General features: G+C 48.3%; 1 protein-coding gene, 1 long non-coding RNA gene, 1 other non-coding gene and 1 pseudogene across 4 annotated transcripts; 3 read left to right on the top strand and 1 right to left on the bottom strand.

The window, feature by feature from the left end:
* Positions 1–12: 12 nt before the first annotated feature.
* Positions 13–2,789, bottom strand: ZFAND2B (zinc finger AN1-type containing 2B). Of its 2 annotated transcripts, none has more exons than XM_075530424.1 (9): positions 2,528–2,789; positions 2,199–2,293; positions 1,846–1,977; positions 1,577–1,728; positions 1,317–1,412; positions 1,149–1,215; positions 1,000–1,067; positions 617–689; positions 13–283 (listed from the first exon to the last, which is right to left on the bottom strand). In XM_075530424.1, the coding sequence occupies exons 1-9, from the start codon at positions 2,580–2,582 to the stop codon at positions 236–238; spliced, it is 786 nt and encodes a 261-aa protein (XP_075386539.1). In that variant the 5' UTR covers positions 2,583–2,789; the 3' UTR covers positions 13–235. The 2 variants fall into 2 exon arrangements, with proteins under 2 accessions (XP_075386539.1, XP_075386540.1); XM_075530425.1 differs by having other exon boundaries at positions 13–392; positions 2,528–2,788.
* Positions 2,790–5,475: 2,686 nt separating this feature from the next.
* Positions 5,476–12,325, top strand: LOC142424236 (uncharacterized). The gene is made up of 4 exons (XR_012779358.1): positions 5,476–5,555; positions 6,108–6,328; positions 10,026–10,079; positions 10,790–12,325. It is a non-coding gene; the product is annotated as an uncharacterized LOC142424236 (long non-coding RNA).
* Positions 7,017–7,123, top strand: LOC142425087 (U6 spliceosomal RNA). The gene has a single exon (XR_012779463.1). It is a non-coding gene; the product is annotated as a U6 spliceosomal RNA (small nuclear RNA).
* A 4,142-nt stretch (positions 12,326–16,467) lies between the features above and the next one.
* On the top strand, positions 16,468–16,539 carry LOC142425063 (U4 spliceosomal RNA; annotated as a pseudogene).
* The last annotated feature ends 3,317 nt before the right edge of the window (positions 16,540–19,856 follow it).

Consider the following 19,856-nt stretch of genomic DNA (forward strand, 5'->3'; position numbering starts at 1 on the left):
AACACACACACCTTGAAGCTGTCCATCCTTTATTCTGTCCAGGTTCTCCCTGCCCCCGACACAGGGGAGAGGGGAGCCCTGGTGTAAGGGAGAAGACATGATGAAGGGGCTAAAGGAAGACCTGGCCAGTATCTACCGAGGGCCCAGCCCTCTCTTCCAGACAGCCCCCCCGGGGCCTCTGCCAGCTTAGCTCCCCCAGCTGCCGCTGCTCCCAGGGCTCCTGGTGGTGGCCTCCTCACTCCTGCCTCTCTTTCCACGCTGGGCTGCTCCGAGCCTGTTCTCCCTGTGGACCCCAGAGGTGTGAGGCCACAGTCCTCAGTGGTGCTGCCCTCCCCAAGCCCAGAGCCCTAGCACAGGCTGCAGGTGGATGGCTTCGAGCTGCGGCTCTGGGCCTGGAGCAAGGAGAGGGAGAGGGAGAGGGAAGACAGGGCACAGTGTCAAGGACATGCGGGATAGCCCTTCCGAGCAGCTCAGCATGGTCTGGGGTCAGACTGAAAACAACAGTCCAGCCACCATCCCAAACTCTCCCCGCCCCCCCTGGCAAGAAGTCATGTAAGAAAGGATTCTGATCCCTCCCAGCAGGCAGGACCCACGCTCCACGCTCCTTTCGCCTTACCTGCTGCTGCTGGTATTCTGCCTCACTAGCTGAGAGTGCCTGGGCTAATGCCAAGTCGTCTTCCTCCTGAGAACTGAGAGGATGGCATTAAGCACTACAGACACGAGCAGCTGGTCTGTGCCAGGCAGTCATCTCTGGCTGAGCACTTCTGGGTACTGTCTCAAGCCTTCAGAGTCCCCTGACCAGGTAGGCTATCAGTATCAGTGCTGCCCACTTTGTGCAGGATATCAAGGCCCTAAGAGGTTAAACCGCTCACCAACTGTCTGTTACACAGTGAATATGCTTAAGTTTGAGACCAAGTTCCTTAGTCTGTATCCAGTCTGAGTGATGAGTGATCTGGCCTCCCTCCCTCCCGTGCTCCCCTTTTCCCCAGGAGGAAGTACCTAGGCACCGGGGGCTTGGTCTCTGCCAGTGACAGTTCCAGGGCGCGTTGCAGAGCCTCTTCCTCACTCTGCAAGGCGAAAAGGACGACCCATTGCTACTGACCTTACTCTGAGTTTGTGGCTGCCCCTCCCACTGCTCCCCAACTCACCAAGCCATTCTGCAAAGCAATCACTGGTGGGGCTGTCCGGGATGGGGATGGAGACGGGGCCGGGGCCCTACGGCAGATACCCAAGAAGGGGGAGCAGATACCCAAGAAAGGGGGGGGCGGTCAGGGTGTTTAGGATTTGAAGAGGAGAGGTGAAATGGGCAGGCCTACCTGCTGGGAGAGGTAGTTGAAGCCACAGTCTGTCTCGGGGTGGGGATGGTGCTGGAAGAGGAAGCCAGGCTCCGTGCCCTGGAGATGGCAGCGAGTCTGCAGGCAGGGAAGAGTCGCCCTGAGTTTGCTTCTACACAGAATCTGCTCCCGGGCCGTCCCGGCTACCCAGTACATCGCGGGGAATTCCTCCAAAGGGTCTGGACGAACATTCTGAGCACTGCCTCAGAACTGAGCCTAACTTGAAACGATAGGGGCGTTACCCTGCACGGCTGGTCGGGTGCCCCTCCCCAGAGCAATCATGGTCCAGTGGGTGGCGGTGCTTGATGCAGAAGTTCCGCCCACAGCGATCACAGGTCAATTTCATCATCTCCCGTTGCCGGCAGCCAGAACGTTCGCACTTATTGGTGAAGATCTGAGGTGGAGGATGAAGGTTTGTTTGGACTATACCTCTGACCTCTGGCCCCACCCGAATTCCCAGGATCTCCAAGTCCAGCCTGGTCTGGTGGTGGCTGCTCCCTGCAAAGCTTACCTTCCGTTTCTGCTGAGCAGGATCGGAGCGACAGTCTCTGTCAATGTGGTCCCCCACAGCGCGGTCAGGGGGCTCCCCTCTGGCCACCGGCACAGGCACGTTGCACAGTGGGCAAACCGGCACCTGGATATCCTACGGGCAAGGGGACAGATCTGTGTGGGGCCACTTCCAGTCCAACCCCACCTCTGGTCTTGGCAGTCACTGGGATCCTGAGTGGGACCCCCACAAGCACACAGAAAAGCGCAAGATTCCCCAGCAAGTCTGGGTAAGACAAGGGAGGCAGAGGTGGGGGGGAGAGGGCGGCATGTAAGCGTAGTCCCTCCCCCTGGGAGCCCTCGGCTCCGCCCCCGCACCTTTTGGTAAGCGGATCCACAGTGATGCTGGGCGTAGGCCACATGGTCTGCGCAGAAGATGCCAGAGCAAGCGTCGCACTTGAGTGGCAGGAAGTCTGCAAGGAGTGGGGCCAGTTCCAGGTGCAGCAGGACCTCAGGTCCTTTCCCATCACTAGCTTCTCACTCCCAGAAAGGAGCCGCCTTCCTGACAGCCCCACTCTTTCTGGTAACCAACAACAGTCTCCTTAGACACGCCTCCGGAGGCCCCGCCCTCCTCCAGCCCGGCCAGCCCCGCGCCCACCTGCCGTTCCAGCCCCGGGGGGCCCCGCCCCGCGCGCTCCGCCCCTCACCCAAGCGCTGACAGCTCGGCTCCGAACAGTGAGCCCCCAGGTCCGGAAACTCCATCGCCACGCCCGGGGGGGGGGCTGCTCCGAAGGGACGCGACGACCGAGAGTCTCTAGGGCTCCCGCTCCGGGTCTCGTCCGCGACCCCGCACTCGGAGAGGCTCCCTGCCCCGTCTCCGCACAGCCCCAGTTACCGTAGACCTTCGCGCCGGTCGGCCCGCGGTTCCCATTCCTCCCCGGGCGCGGCGCGCGGCGCGCGCTGACGTCTTTACGCCGGGCGAGCGCGTCCGGCGCAGTCGCGGAGAAGGGCGTGGCTCCGGAATAGCCCCGCCCCTCCCGCCTCGCGGGAGACGGCGGAGGTGCGTGGCTGTCTCAGTGAACAGGTGCCCGGGAGCGTCGCCGCGACCCTGGGCGCAGGTGTAATCCTCAAAAGGGGGCTTCTGGGCGGAACGAAAGATCCAGCTGAGCGAGGACAGACGTCACCCGAGAAAAGAGGCCTGAGATGGTTTGGGGGTCTTTCACAATTCAGTCCTTGGCCCGCTCGCTTCTCGCCCTCCGCCCTCTATCTGGCCTTTGCGTTTGTAGCCACGACGGCCTGTAACTCCGTGATCGACGGCTCTCCGCAGTACAGATTTCCCTCGAGGGCGGCAAGTTATTCCTACAAGACTATCGTAGTTTGGATTCCCCCAAAGACTAGCCCGAGACCGGATTTGAGTGCCAGTAAAGCAGGAAAAGGCGCCCAGGTGGCGCAGGGAATTAAAAGATGAGCAGCTGCTAACAGGACATTCACCTGAGAAGATGAGGCCTTCTGCGCCCCTGAAGATCAGCCTCGCAGGAAGCACTGTGAGGCAGTTCCACTCCGGGCTGAGGGTCGCTCGCTGTGCGGCGGAATGGAGCTGTGGAAATAAGGGCGCGATTCTGTTGGGAGCCTGTGGAGGAACCATTTCAAACGCACCCCAGAATTACCTCTGCAAGACGGGGCTGGGTGGACTCCTATCTTCTCCAGATTGAGAGGTGCTACTGGGCCCCCGTAACCTCCCCACCACCACGCCAACCACTAACAGCCAGTCTGCTCGTGTGGGCATGTCGACTGTGTTCTGGAATCATGGGGGAGGCTTTGAGGTAGGCCATCCCAGCTCGCCTGAACTGACCCCTACAGAAGTCAGAGATGCCCCAGGAACATCTGCTGCTTTGGGTAAATCAGTTTCTCCTGGGCATTTGATCAAGACAAGAGAATTAGTGCTAAAAAAAAAGAGAGAGACAGAATTAGTGCTCACCATGTGGTTGTACATGGTCACTGGCCAAACTACTGACCTGACTGAGGGGCAGGAAAGGGAGTGCAGGACCTGCTGCACCATGACTGATGAGGCACAGTGAGCACCATAAAAAGAGGTCACATGTGAATTACATGTCCATCCCACTATTGAAAATAAAAGTTGCCAGGGAACTGATCGCAGTGATCAATGTCTAACACCACACACACACACACACACACACACACACACACGAACAACAGAAATGGGTGACAGGAGACAGCGAACAGTGTAAGATATGAAAGTAATAATTTATAATTTATCCAGGGCTCATGAGGGTAGGGGACAGAGGGTGAGGGGAAATTGAGGAGCTGATACCAAGGACTCAAGTAGAAAGAAAATGTTTTGAAAAGGATTGTGGTAGTTATATAATTGCTGGTCAATTTAAAAGGATTAAGGGTGAATGGGTGGAGTCTAGCCTGTTAATCAGATCATAGCCAATGAGGCCTGTGTGTGGTCATGGCCTTCTGAGGATTCTGGGAACTCCAGTATTCCCCCTTGGCAGTGGGAGACACTCTGCTCATTTCCCTAGGACATATTGCAGCTGGCAAGACACATGGAGCTACGGTAGTGCCCTGAGCTGGATTAGTCACATGGAGACCCCTGCCAGTGCTGAGATGCTTCTATTGCCACTGGATCTATAAGACTTCCCACCCACTGGCCTGTGATCTTCCTGCATTTGGTGTCATTGCATGTGTTTCATGAGTCTGAAGAGGAATTTATAGATTGGTGTCAGACATGTCAACTAATACCAGACTATGGACTTGATCTGGACGGGGCTGGAATGTTTTCTTAATGTACAATTATCTTTATATATAAAACTCTTTCTTATACACATATGTGTGTCTATAAATTTGTTTCTCTAGTCTACCCGGACTAACACAAGTATGATGGCAACATGGATTTGTGGGTTGCTATAAGAGCTGTAAGAGCCCCCAGTAAAATTATTTTTAAAAGATAGATATGGATTAGAGACATGGAGCTTTACAAACGGGGTTTCTTTTAAGCAGTTCAGATCTTGGGTTGGCTTCCACTTTCTAAAATCTGTACTATTTACAATTTCATGTGTACTGGGGTGAGGCAACTTTCATATTGGGGGTAAAATAGAACCTTCTAACTCAATAACTCCACTCCTAGATTCTACACTAAGAAAACAATCAGAAACATGGACAAAGATTTGTGTAAAACTATATTCATTTCAACCAACAAATCCTCATTTTAATAGTTTCATAGTAATGCACTGAATGAATGCATCAAGACTAATCATTTCTATTACTCAGATCACTTCTCAATTTTTTATATGACAAGTAAACAGGTATGTGCATAAGGGCCCTCTGCCACAGGGAATAAAGTGGAATGAAACTCAAAAAAATGATGGCAACATATGTACAAATGTGTTTGATACAGTAGATGTACGGATTGTTATAAGAGCTGTAAGAGCCCCCAATAAACTGAGTTATTTAAAAAGAAAATAAGAAAACTTGGTCTTGTAGCTCACACCCATGCGGTTCAGTCATATCATTACCTGACTCTTGTCTCTCTCCCCAAATTTTATAGCTGCCCTCCCCCACTCAACCTATGGCTCTCCACCCATACATTCTCACTGGCTTCATTTGTATTACCTGTGTCTCTGCAAACAGGAGTCATTCCATCAGCTGCGGCTTGTCCATCAAGTTTTCTCAGAAGCTCTGGCATAACGGGAACGAGGTGCAGGCCACCAGGTATGTGCGTAAGGGCCCTCTGCCACAGGGATGCAGCTTTGGGCCTCGGGCTGTTAGAAAGCATATTCATCACCGATCTTAGCTGGTGTGGATTCAAGGACCTACTCCATCATGGGGAGATAAAGCAACCGTTCTGTTAGGTGAAAGCACATGAAATTACTAATAGTTGGCCATTTTTTTACTTTTAAAATCACAATTCCAAATGGTTTAATATCATCAAATAGAAGCAGCTCATGACACTGACAAGAATGGTTTTGCGCTGAGCCTCTGTCTGACCTTCAGCATGCTGGACTTTGGAGTCCAGACATAAAAGTACATAAGCTGCTTGGCAGGTTGGTTTAATGTGCACACACCTTAAGACCTGAGGTGTCAAATGTCTATGTGCCTTAACTCTGTAAACTTCTGTCATCTTTCCATTAATCATACAGTATTGGGCAGGATATAGTTTTTTTTTAAATAAATCATTTTATTGGGGTTCATACAACTCTTATCACAATCCATACATCCATCAATCGAGTAAAGCACCCTTATACATTTGTTGCCCTCATACAGGATATAGCTTAAGGACAACCAAAGACAAATCGACAGGTATGACTGCTGGTGCTGGCGAAAGGTATTGAAAGTAGCAGGGACGGCCAAGAGAACCAACCAACCTGTCTCGCAAGAAGCGCAGCCACAATGCTCCTGAGAGGCTGGGATGGCACAACTTCGTCTCACCCACCTTGCACGTGTCAGGAGAAACCACTCTCTGGGGAAGGACATCATGCACCGAGGTACAGTAGAGGGGCAGTGAGACAGAGGAAGGCCCTCCACAGGAGGGATGGACACATGGCCCATCCCTAAGAGCAGGTGTGAGGACGGCTCGGGACCAGGTGGTGTTTCCTTCTGCTGTGCAGGGGTCGCTCTGAGTGAGAACAGACTAGAAGGCACCTGTCAAGTGCAACACTTTAAATAGCCGCAAAAGGGACTAAGAAAAAACAGTGGCAGGGAGAAGAAAGAAGTTTAATTTCCTGTTTATATAATAACCTGGACAATCCCGGTTTTGTTGCTCCACCACCCCTAAAGTGTTGCCATTGTCCAAGTAGTCCTTGTTCCAGGCAACAGAATAGAGAGGGAAATGAGGGCCCGTAACCCACACTTTAAGGACATGACCTTGCATTTGCAGACAACATTTGTAGGCACATTGCACTGGCCAACTTAGTCACGTGGTCATCCCTAGCTGGTGGCCATGTTCCCAGATACAATTTCAATCTTTATGCCAGGGAAGGAGAACAGAAATTGAGAAGACCTCCAGTAGTCTTTCGTACAAGAGGAAATAAAGGGTGGTTTTTATGAGAGGAATCCATAGGTAGTGCTAATGGCTAAGTGTTGGCTATTAACCGAAAGGTTGGCAGTTTGAATCCACCCAGGGGACTTGGTGTTCTACTTCTGAAATTTTGCAGCCATTGAAAACCCTGCCGAGTGCTCGCTTCGGCAGCACACTTACTAACATTGGAACGATACAGAGGAGATCAGCATGGCCCCTGCGCAAGGATGACACGCAAATCTGTGAAGCGTTCCAGATTTTTATCTTTATTTATAACTTATCAAGAGATCGTGAGGGAGGGCAGACGGAGGAACGAAGGGGAAGAAATGGGGAGCTGATATCAGGGGCTCAAGTGGGAAGAGAATGCTTTGAACATGACGATGGCGACATACGTGCAAATGGATGCATGGATTGTGATAAGAGTTGTAAGGGCACATGAGGGAGGGGGGAAAGGAGAGGGAGGGGAAAAAAAAAAAGAGGACCTGATGCAAGGGGCTTAAGTGGAGAGCAAATGCCTTGAGAATGATTGGGGCAGGGAATGTATGGATGTGCTTTATACAATTGATGTATGTATATGTATGGATGGCGATAAGAGTTGTAGGAGTCCCTAATAAAATGTAAAAAAAAAAGAAAAGAGGAGAAAAAATGATTAGGGCAAAGACTGCACAGATGTGCTTTATACAATTGATGTATGTATATGTATGAACTGTGATAAGAATTGTATGAGCCCCTAATAAATTGTTAAAATTAAAAAAAAAAGAGTTGTAAGAGCCCCCAATAAAAGTAAGAGAGAGAGAAAGAGAGAGACAGAGGACCCTGCAGGGTGCAGATCCACACTGAAGCCTATGGGGTCCTCATGAGTCAGCACAGACTTAGACATGGGTTTGATGATAACTGGACCTACCTGAGTTTGAAGTGGTGGGGGCTCTTTCAAACTCAGACAGCAGCCTGTGTACGGTGTTTATCTTTGCTCATGGAGTCTGCAGATAAAGACAATAGAGTCAACCAACCTGCCCATTTTTTGCAGCTCACTGCATTGGTTGTCTACCTTCCAGCCATTACTCAACTTCCTTCCTGAGGACAAGACTCTGATTTTAATCACTGTCCTCTAAACAGCTGTGTCACAGCTCCTGCATGAGACTCCTATTTCCCAAACTTCCCCATCATTATCTACATTGAGAGCTGTGGGGTGAGGTCAGATGCTCACAGGCATCCAGACTGCAATAGGCCCCACTCCCTGCCGTTAAAGACACTGGACGCCTGCACTGCAGTCATCTATTTGGTTCCAGTAGGTGGGGGTTACACCCTACTGATAATGGTTCCTATGGAGATCCAGAGACCAGGTCAAAGTTAAGCCGCCATCCTAAACCTAGGATCCACCCATCTTGTCACATGTATAACCCCAATCCCTCCTCTTCCTATTGCGTGTATGTCCCTAGACCACCCCTCTCATTACTGAATTACCTATTGCACAACCCCTTCCTGTGAAGTAGGTCTTTACCTGTAATTAGGGGGCTTGCATGTCCCCAGAGAAGATAAAAAGCCTGGGTTAGCATTAAACTCTCTCCCTCTCACTCCATGTGGACCATCAAGCGGGGCAGAGGTGAGCATGCTACTATGAATCATGTCTGACTCCATTTATTTCAATACTTCACTTCTATCTCTCTTGCTCTCTATAACTTTACTATGATCTTTACTTATTGCCGAACAATTGGGCCTACTGGACCCGTAATGATGTGTTAGGTGCTGGCTTCCCCTGACAGAGAGCTACATTCTATCACATTTCATACACATACACACAAGCCTGATGCTTACTATTGCTATTTTTGATACATTTGTTGGATACATTTTGATATATTCCTTTATTTATCATGCTAGTTACACTCAATGCACTAAACGAATTGATTTGTTATCCACCCCATTAAGGTGGGAACTAGTTTAACAAAAGCAGCAATGCTCCAAGTCCATGGAAGTGCCTTTATTCCTTTTGTGGTCAATTCCAGGGATGCAATATAATCTGTCTGAAAGAAATTTTGATCCAAACTTTAAGATTTTAAAAATAGAATGCTAGAGTTTTTCTGATCGTCTTACTTGACCTTCTTTCCAGGCTTATTTTATGGAAGATAATTGTGTTGCTACTGAATATTTGACTGACAATCTGCTCCTAAAAAAGCAAAGTTTACAGCTCTAAAACATTAACCTGCAGCCATTGATAAGGTGTTGCTCTTGTACAGTCTTGAGGAGAAATTAACCTAAAAAGTGTTAGGTTATTTTGTCTGAAGAATGTTAATCAGTTGTGCATGTAACCTAATAGTGTTTTCTTTGTTTCTTGTTGTATTTATTTCTTTCCTGAAAGCACTCAACCCACGTTTTGTCTTCCCTACTGTTTCCTTCATTAATCATTTCATCAAGACAAGACATTGGTGGGTACATGCCATCAATTTGTATGAGCGTTTTATTTCTTCTTTGAACATCAGCTATGACATTGAGCACTGGGGCAGCCCTTCTGTGACCATGAGGGAAACCAGGCAGAGAGGACATGCTGAAGAGGGCAGAGAAGGAAGATAGGAAAGGTCCCTGGGGTCCCTGTGGAGCTACGTCCGCCACATCTGGACTCGTTGTTTAATAGAGCGATGTCCCTGCTGTCACCTAGATTTCCCCTTCTGAAACCCAGAGATTTCTTTCTGGTCTGTTGTGACAGCTCATTTGAATAAGAACAATCATTCGATTCACCTAATTGGAACTTTCCAAACCTTTGATTCACTCGATCGATCGGAACTTTCCTCCTGTGGTTTGTTTTTTTGTTTTCTGATCTGCATAAAGTAGTCCCTGCTTTGGTGGCAACAATAAGGTGATTCATGGGACACACTCACCCCCACCCCCACTGCTCCTCCGCCAGCTCTGGGAAGCCTCCTGGTACACTGTTGCATCAGCATGGTTGGTTACTTAACTGATGTTCCCTCAGGGGCTTTTTACATAGGCGTTCACCTTGGTTTTAGTAACACAGCTGTCAGATCGGGAGTAATTCAGGTCACCCTGTGATCATTTTGTCTCAAAGCTTGTGTTTATTCATATCTATCTATCTATCTATCTATCTATCTATCTATCTATCTATCTATCTATCTATCTATCTATCTATCTAATTTGTTTCTCTATGCTCACAGAGGCTCAGAATGGCTGGCTTCTGGTGTTTGAAACCTTGTAATGGGCCAGAAGAGGTAAGCACCGCCTCCCTCCCCTTTCCCACTGTACAAACACTCAACTAACAAGATTTTGGGAACCCTAGAAATTAAATATTGGATATCTCTTGAACTTGAGCCAAATTTTTTAAGTGCCCTAATAGGCTTATGTCAGAGACGCCAGTGGCCACAAGAAGGAGGAAAGCCCCCACAGTGTGTTTTCTCAAGAAAAGCATCTCTTGGGGGACCTTTCTGCATGGGTGGTATTGTATTGTCGTCTTAAGATTTTAAAAGGGGGGGTTGAATAGACAACCCTCACTCTCTTAGCTGGCTGCCAGCTTGTAACACAAATTCCACAAGAGAGTAACTTGAAAGGACAGAATTGCTTTTCTCCCATCTTGGGGACTTGTCATCCCTGGCTGGTGGCCCCCGTATGCCTTTGTTCTTAGCCATCCTCGCATGGCAGCTGTCTGCCTGCCCCAGTCTGTTCTTGAATCTCTGTGCCGACACTGTATCTCTCTGGGTGGATGTTAGGTTGAGGGTCTACCCCACACTGGCTGGTACAAATCCGGTTCATGAAATTGCACTATCGAAGGTGATTACAGTACATGGGATTACATGCAGAAGACAGGGATCCCAACATATACTGTGTGTGTGTGGGGGGGCACACACATACAAAATTCAATCCATAACAGCCCCTGCTCCTCAATGCATAGTTTGAAAGTGGGTTCTTTGCTTCCTAAATACAGGAAAAGACGGAAAGAAAAAAGCCATTCACATTTCACTTTGAACAATCTGTTCCAGAAGATATCAACTAACAGTCGCGCATCGATCAAGCCTCTCTTATTCTAGAACAACACTTACACCTGCTAAGCAGCTTTGTGCTGCCATTGTGGGTAACTCTGAGCTGCAGCCTCAGACGGAAGAGCAAATGGGCCAAGTCAGGTGCCAGAAGCCTTGCTGGTGCAGAGGTTAAACGCTCAGTTGCTGATTGGCGGGCCTATGGTTCCAGCCCACCAGCCTGTCCAAAGGAGGTCCATCAAGATTATGGCCTCGGAAAGCATGTGGATCCACAGCGTCGCTATGAGTTGGAATTGACTCAACGGCCAGGCTTTGAGCAGTCATGGTGCAACAGCTTGTATTCCCACCCCAGCCGGCTGAAAGCAGACTGTCTCAAAGTCAGGATGGCCAGCCAGGATGTCTCAGCACCAACGCCCTTCAAATACCAGTGTGGGGGTGTCTGTCTCAGAAGTTTCCTCACTCCTATGCTTTCTTGAAACTATTTCATTAGTTTCAGGTCCTACATGTAGGTCTTTGATGCATTTTGAGTTAATATGATGTGCGGCGGGGTAAGGGGAGGCAATGTCACACAGGCGGGAAAAAGAACTAGCATTAGTTAGGTGCCACATCCCACCCTTACACACGTGGTCCCCTATGTAGATGCCCATGAACATGTTTGGACATATTGATTATTGTTCTTCACTTTGCTGATTGTCAGAGCAGACCAGCCCCTAACAACTATCCCGGGTTTGTAGGTGCAACTGTACAGCATACAGATTATAGTAAAGTGTGGGGGGAGGTCAGATGCTCACAGGCATCCTCCCTGAGGGCGATCAGTTGCCAGACTGCAATAGGCCCCACTCCCTGCTGTTAAGGACAGTGGATGCCTGCAGCCATCTATTTGGTTCCAGTAGGTGGGGCTTACACCCTACTGATAATGGTTCCTATGGTGATCCAGAGAACAGGTCAAGGTTAAACTGCCATCCTAAACCTAGGATCTGCCCATCTTGTCACATGTATACCCCCAATCCCATGTATGTCCCTAGACAATACCTTCTCATTTCTGTTTTGCTTATGGCACAGCCCCTTCCTGTGACATATGTCCTCACCTGTAATTAGGGGGCTTGCATGTCCCCAGAGAATATAAAAAGCTGGGTTAGCATTAAAAGCTCTCTCTCAAAAAAACAAAAAACAAAAAAATCAAAATAAAAGCTCTCTCTCTCTCCCTCCACGTGGACCATCAGGCGGGGCTGAGGTGAGCATGCTACCGTGAATCATGTCTGACTCCATTTATTTCAATACTTCACTTTTATCTCTCATGCTCTCTATAACTTTACTATGATCTTTACTTATTATCGCTGTACAATTGCGCCTACCGGACCCGTAATGATGTGTTAGGGGCTGGCTTCCCCTGACAGTAAAGTCATAGAGAATAAGAGAGATAGGAAAGAGAGTGAAATAATGGAGTCAGACACTTTTCACGTAGCATGCTTATCTCAGCTCCTCTTGATGGTCCATAAGGAGGTGCGGGAGGCGGAGAGAGGAGGGAGAGGGAGTGGGAAGGAGGGAAGGAGAGAGAGAAGGAGAGACTGGGGGAGAGGAAGGAGAGAACATTTCATTTTTAACCAAGGCTTACATATACTTGGGGGCATGCCAGCCCCTGAATACAGGTGACATATATCATAGGAAGGGGCAATACCATAGACAACACAGCAATTGGAGGGGGACGATTTAGGAGTGTGCAAGCAATAGGAAGAGGAGGGATTAGTGATACACATGTGACAAGGGAGGCAGATCTGAGATTCATGATGACAGCCTAACCTTGATTGTCCTGGAGCTGGTGGCTTGATTTATTTTGAAATCTTCCGGAAAAGCACCCCACTGTCAAATAGCAGGGCGGGAGCCCCATCTACGGTGGACCACACAGTAGTGTGACTGCTCTGGATGGCTGATGCCTTCGGGGAGACAACTTGACAGTTATTTACCATGAGTTGCAAGCCTTGTCTAGGTCGGACATATATTTGGGGGAGACAAACTGGGCAAAACCTCTGTATATCCCACTGCAGACACGGCAACCGAGGTTAGGGATGAAGATGTGGCTAGCTCTTGGAGGAGCTTCTGAACCCCAATTTTGGTGTTGCTCATGTTCATGTTCTTCCTATTATACAACCTTGCCTCCCCCAAATCTTAACACCCGCTAGAGGTGTCTTAGGTGATGATTTCCCAGAGTGCTTCTGGGAAATCCCTGATCTTACCATGGGACATAAATCATCGACTACTCCAGCAGCATACCCTATTTCCCTATCTAAGGGAGGTAACCCAAATGGGAAAGCTCTGATTTAGATCTGGTTTCTCACCTCCGGTAGAGCCAGCTTGGTAGTGTGGTCCTGCTCTCTCTTCTCCGAGGTCTCCCTTGCTTTCGTAGGGATGAAAGATACCGTCATGGTGACAATACTCAGCCATTTGTCATATGACTTTCCTTTATATTGTATTCCAGTCACCAAATATGGACCAAGCCTTGTGAGATTCTGTACTAGGTGCTTGGGATTAGAGAGGTGACTAACCTCAGTCTTTATCCTCGAGTTGTTCGATGCCTGGAAGTAACAACCCATAGAGAACAGAGGTTTCATAGGCCATGGCTTTCAAGCTTTTTCAACTTGGAAAAGCCTGTGATCATATCCCAATATCTATCCATGTAAAGCGACTGGTGTTTGAGGTTCCTTAACGGGCATCTCCTATCATCTGAGACCCGTGCAAAGGGCTATGGGGACACGGAGAAGGGAGCCGGTCGTGCCAGGGGTGAAGTTGGAGAGAGACAGTCGGCATTCTTTGGGCATACAAGATGGCTAACACTTTCTAGCCAAAAGGACGGCATGGAAAGAGTGTTGTAAATGTGAAAGCTTATTCCCAGCGCTGAGAAAGCACGGGGCAGCGGAATGCACAAGAGGCCGGGCAGGTGTAGAAGGAACTTTCTGTTAAATGTGATAGATCCAACAGGTATATTCATGTTGGCTCATTTCCCGGAGACCACTCCACTAAGTAAATAAAGAATTAAGAACAAGAGAAGAAGCAAGACCTGAGGCTATCAGCAAAAACCTTCCGGGAGATGGAAGATGAGTGGAAGACGGAGAACTGACTGGGGGTGGGGGGTGGTTCTGAACAAGCTGAAACCTGAAGGCTGACCCACCAGAATGGACTATATTTGGTCACTTGGAAGCTTCCAAGCCTCTCTGAAAGTGGGGATGGAGGGATGGAACTGAAAACACAATGAACTTAAAGCCTTTATAAAGAGTCATTAGCTCCCCAGATTCCCTCTTCTAGCCTGGGCACCCAGGTGGCTGCCCTTCTCCTACCCCAAGTGATGGGTGCTAGACTCTTTGGAGAGGGTGAACCAGAGGGAAGACACGCAGGTCTTTTTGGTGTGGCCACTAGAGCATGACAGCCAGGCCTTGACTACCCAGGCTGGAGATCATGATCTTAGTCTCTGAGGAATAGAGCAACCTGAGAGAAAAGACTCATGAATATTGACATTGGGGGAGAGCAAATGCTTTGAGAGTGATTAGGGCAAAGAATGTACGGATGTGCTTTATACAATTTATGTATGTATATGTGTGGATTGTGATAAGAGTTGTATGAGCCCCTACTAAAATGTAAAAAAAGAAAAGAAAAAAAAAGAAAATGATTAGGGCAAAGAATGTACAGATGTGCTTTATACAATTGATGTATGTATAGGCATGGATTGTGATAAGAGTTATATGAGCCCCTAATAAAATGTTTAAAAATATATATTGACATTGGGAGTGGGGGTGGGGGCAAAGAGGGACGGGACCTGCCACGTCCCCCTACAGGAGGTCCTCAACCTGTGAGGCCTGTCTGTGTCCAGAGGGCTTCCCATTGGCCTTGACGTGCTTCTGCTCAGGGATGGAGAAAGCACGGGGCCAGCGGCATAGTTCTCCCCTCCCCACGAGGGAGAGCTGCTTCAGATTCGGGCTCAAGCCCCTCGCACACAGACACGACCTGTCTGTCAGTGGAGGCTCACCTGTAGCTGTCCTGCCGAGCTAGCACTAAGGTGTAGGAGGAAGAAAGGCCTGGCAAATTGAAAACCCTGAGGATGATCATGGTCTGCTCCCTACACCAGCAGGACCGGACAGGTTGCTCCCTGGGCACTGGCTCCTGAGCTCAGCAACGGCCATCAGACCACAATATTAAAAAGTAAGCTGCTAAGATGCTAAGGATTAAATCTACATGATTATTTTAATATAATCCCCCCAAAGGTAAATTTAATATGGCATGATCTTAAAGCAAAAAAAAAAAGCAATGATTAAAATGAAAACGTAAGAGTAAAGAATGGAAAATGAAATTATTTCCTTTAGATGGAAAAGCGATCCCTTAAATAAATAAAGTCTACCTGCGATGTCACTGCTGAGTTGCAGGGATCTCACACAAAATCCACTAGTGACTCTTTCTGTGTGCTGGGAGTGACGTGGCTTGTCTTGCTGCTGAGAGGCCTCGCTCATGTTCAGCAGAATGACAAAACTGACCAATCCCCTCCTTAGAGGCCTCTGCACCAGTTTTCAACCTTCCTCATGTTGCGACCCTTTCATACAGTTCCTCATGTGTGGCGACCCCCACCCCTAAAATTATTTTTGTTCCTACTTCATCACTGTCATTTGGCTACTGTGATGAATCAGACAGCCCCTGTGAGAGAGTCATTTGACACCCCCCCCAAGGGGTTGCAACCCACAGGTTGAGAACCGCGGCTCTACAGCTTACTGGCATGTTGCCACTCGGTCATTCTGTGGGAGTTACAAAGACTCTATGGACAGAAGAGCCACAGCAAAGCTAGGCTTTGGGCTTTGCAGAGGAATGACTCATAGCTCCTGCACTCAAGAATTCGCCTACACTTGTAGTTAAGCAAGTGGTCACCTAGCAGGGAAGCAACAAAGCCCACATGGAAGAAACACACCAGCCTGTGTGGATGGGAAGAGGTATCAGAAGTTCAAAATCAAGCAACCATATTGATGTGAAGGTATATGGATGTAGTGGAGACCCCAAAACCCACCTATAAGAGGATTGGACAGTTCTTTGCAGAAGGGTCACATGGAAAGGGTGATAAATCCAAGCTGCAGTATAGTAGTAATGAACCACATAACTATCCTCTAGTCCTTTAATATTTCCTCGCCTTACTATTGTGGTTTTTGTTTGATCTCATTAATCGTATTGGATTTGTATATGTTCATTTGTATAAGATCATTCAGCACATGAAAGTCAAGATAAATAACCTTTCAGAAACAGTAAGAGGAGTAAAGGTTTCCTGAGGGTACGGGAAGAAAAGGCTGGGGAGGAGGGAAGAGGGAGCAGACAGTACTGATGACTGTATAACCCCACTCAAGGGGTCCACACGACAGAATTGAATGTGAAAGGATATAGTGGATGGTGTAAGATATGGCAAAAGAAAAAACTATTAAAAAAAACTATTACAGGAAAAAAGTAAGGATTCCTGAGGGGTAGGGTGGGGGGGGGGGGAAAGGGGAGCTGATATCAAGGAGCTCAAGAAGAAAGAACATGTTTTGAAACTGATTGTGGTAGCAATTGTACAACACTGCTTGGTGTGATAGCTGTAAGAGCTTCCGATAAAATGGCTCATAGCTCTGCGCAGTGGCTGTATATAGCCAGTGAGGTTTATCCTAGGCACGATTATTGCTAATTGAAAAAAAAAGGTTCATAATGAAAAAAAAGGATAGGCCTATAGTATAGGATATGCATTTGCTTATTCAAATGCACCCTACATATACACACTATGGAGAAAGAATGAAACCTCTCTGTGACCTGTGGCGGGGAGATGTATGCCCAAGGTCCTGTGGAAGGACTAGAAGACAGATCATGTACGGATGGAACGTGAGTTTTCAGGAGGCTTTGTAGATGAGGTGTAGGCTGAAGAACATCTTAAACAAGTGAGGCATTTACCAAGGGGTGAGATTGTGTGTGTGTGTGCAGGGTGTTAGAGGGAAGCATAGCCGAGCAGAGGGAAGGACAAACTGTTTAGTGTTCCATGTTGCTGTAGTCTACAGCAAGACAGGGCAGGATCAGGTCTCAGAAGTCTTTTTTTTTTTGTATTCTTAAATAGTAACAATTTACAATTATTAAGGGGCTATGGGGCGGGGAAGAAGGTGAATAAAAGAATAATTTATAACTTATCAAGGGTTCCACGAGGGAGGGTGGAGGAGGGAAAAATCGAGAAGCTGATATCAAGGGCTCAAGTAGAAAGAAAATGCTTTGAAATGATGATGGCAACAAATGTACAAGTGTGCTTGACACATGGATGAATATATGGATTATGATGAGAACTGAAAGAGCCCTCAATAAAAGCATTCAATAAAAAAAGTCAGTCTTCCTTATCAAGCAGCTTGAATTGTATCTTGCAGACAGATTGATATTTCCTGAATATTAAGTAGCAGAAGAGCAATAGTTTGCATTTTCAGCAGAGTGACTCAGCCCCCTTGTTGAGGAGCAATGCTTAAGCACTTGCTACTGCCTGAAAGGCGGGAGGTTTGAACCCACGCCATGGGAGAAAGACCTGGGGGTCTGCTCCCGTAAAGATCGCACCCTGAAAAACCTACCTGATGGGGCAGTTCTACTCCGTCACATGGGCTACTATGAGTTCTAACAGACTCAATAGTCCCTACCACCAGCCGCCCCCCCCCCACCGAGATGGGTGCAAAGGACAGCAGGGGCGTCAGGGTAACTGTCGCAGTGGACCAAGTCAGAGAAGAGGAGGGCTGAATCACGGCGGTGATCGAAGTGACAGACTCAAGAAATAATTAGGACAGCAGTTGAAGACTGACTGGGGTAAGGGAGAAGGGAGCTTGTATAGGGTGGTCCGCTAGCAAGATGGAACCTACAGAAAGGCTGCTATTTGGGGCTAAGGGGGTGGAGTGCAGCGTGCAAAGAGGATGTGCTCAGTTTGGAGCTATGTTGAGTAGAAGGTGCCCATGGGACACTCGAGTGAAGATGCCTAGTTGGACGTTCTGGGCAAGTGGTTAAGCAATCCGTGTCGCATCTGCTGTCTTGCTGGTTGCCATGGGGGTCAATCCGTGGTGAGTGCTGAGTAGAACTACTTCCATAAGGTTTTCAAGTTGTGACCTTTCAGAAGAAATTGCCAGGCCCGTCTTTCAAGGTGCCGCTGGGTGGATCTGAACCACCGCTCTTTCACATCGTAGTCCAACACTTGGCTGTTTGCCCTACACAGAGATCCTGTCCACATGAGTGGCCACCCAGTGGGTGGAGACAAGAGATGGTCCAGATACGGGGAACGGAGTGTAACGAAAAGCAAGTCAGCGACGCACCCAAGGAAAGAGCAACTTCGGGGAGCAGGTGGAGGCAGGGATCCAAAGGCTTCAGTTAGGCACTAAGAGCAAAACATTGCCCCTCCAGGATGGGGTTGGTTCTTAGAGAATATCTACCTTGATCTTCCGACTTTTAAAGATCTTTCCACTTTTAACCACTTTGTTTCAGCAAACCCTTCGACCAGAAAACCAAATTCTGCCTAGCACTCAGAAGTTAAAATCTATCCTAAGATTCCATTTCTGCCCTCTGAAGCCCACCAGACAACCTTTCAGATGTTTGAAGGCAGCTGATAGGACCCAACTTGGCTTTGTCTCTTGAGTCAGCACTTGCAGTTCCTCCGACAGTCGCTCACACCGAGGGTCTCACTCAGCCATCTAGAGATTCTACTGGTCACTGCAACGCACCCATCTGTCCATGCTCAGAGCAAGTCTTCTGACAATCTTGTCATCTATGGTACAGTATCCATATTCTCTCCCTTGTTCTGTGCCGTCGACAATCATGTGTAGGTGATGAGCAACCATGATGAGCGCAGCTTGAATCTATAGTAACTAAAAGGCACTCCACCCGCCCCAACATACCCGGGCAGTCAATTCTTTCTCCCTCACCTTGCATTTCTGGTTATTATTTTTTTAACCTAATTGTAGGTTTCACATTTCTGCTTATTTTCCTTTCACTCATATGCAATGTTTTCTCTCATCCTTTAAATGGCCAGGGCACCTGATAATGAAACATCAGAGGCAAACAGCAACCAGTCGAGTAGGATGAACGCCAAGAGGTGCCCCGCGGGCCTCCAGCCCTCTGCATAGTCAGAATTCAGCTCCGTTTGCAACTTACGGGCGTCACATGGAAATGGATAAAAAATGGGCCACGTGGCCATCTTTCTGATGGCCCAGTTCTACGAGGGGGCTCAAAAAGTTAGTGGGGGAATGGAATGAAATAATAACAATTTTTTCACCAATTTTTAAAATAAGCCCCCTTATATTTTTCTGAAGTTGCCAATTAACAGATAGATTTTCACCCCCTCTGGCACAGAACAGAACCTGAATCAGCCCTGAAAGGTTGTGAAATGTGAAAACAATAGAGAGGGAAAATTCTCACTCAGGAGAGTTAAGCTAAGGAAGCCAGCCTGGGAGACAGTAGCAGTCACGGGCAGCTCCAGCGGCAGCAGGTAGAGGGCATGAACTCATGCTCCATCTGGGCTCTAATATTCTTCTTCCCCACAGAGGACTGCCACCCTCTGCAGAGTCCAGGTTTTAGATTAGGTGGGGTAGTCGGGCTGGTAACAGCAAGGCCAGCAGCTTGAAGCCAGCAGCTACTCAGGACGAAGAGGAAGTTTTCTGCTCCTGTGGATTTATAGCTCTGGACACCCACCGGGCACTTCTAGTCTGCACTTTAGTCATCAGGAGTCAGAATCAGCTCCATGGCAGCGAGTTTGGTTTCTGGTGTTTCTATTTCGTGCCTATGAATGGGCAGGAGCCCAGCGCTTGGGTGTCTGCCCGAGCTAGACTGGGTCTGGAGCCTGGTCCTGTCCTCTGCTAGGCTTTGAGTCTTTCTGAAGTGCAGCTGCCAGGTGGAATAGGAGTTCCCACCTCAGAACTGCGAGGAAACCACGTTACCACATAGAAACCATAGGAGCCATGGCTATGTAGTGAGTTATACGTTAGGCTGTTAACCCAATGGTTAGTGGTT

Source organism: Tenrec ecaudatus, chromosome 13 (assembly GCF_050624435.1).
Source record: "Tenrec ecaudatus isolate mTenEca1 chromosome 13, mTenEca1.hap1, whole genome shotgun sequence".
NCBI classification, from domain to species: domain Eukaryota; kingdom Metazoa; phylum Chordata; class Mammalia; order Afrosoricida; family Tenrecidae; genus Tenrec; species Tenrec ecaudatus.

What these genes read in the sequence shown, in the direction of transcription:
- ZFAND2B (XM_075530424.1), bottom strand. Translation starts at nt 2,582, where the DNA reads ATGGAGTTTCCGGACCTGGGGGCTCACTGTTCGGAGCCGAGCTGTCAG. An exon ending in CTGCTCAGCAGAAACGGAAG is followed by an intron (nt 1,729 to 1,845) that starts GTAAGCTTTGCA and finishes CCTCCACCTCAG; the next exon opens with ATCTTCACCAATAAGTGCGA. An exon ending in TCAACTACCTCTCCCAGCAG is followed by an intron (nt 1,216 to 1,316) that starts GTAGGCCTGCCC and finishes TATCTGCCGTAG; the next exon opens with GGCCCCGGCCCCGTCTCCAT.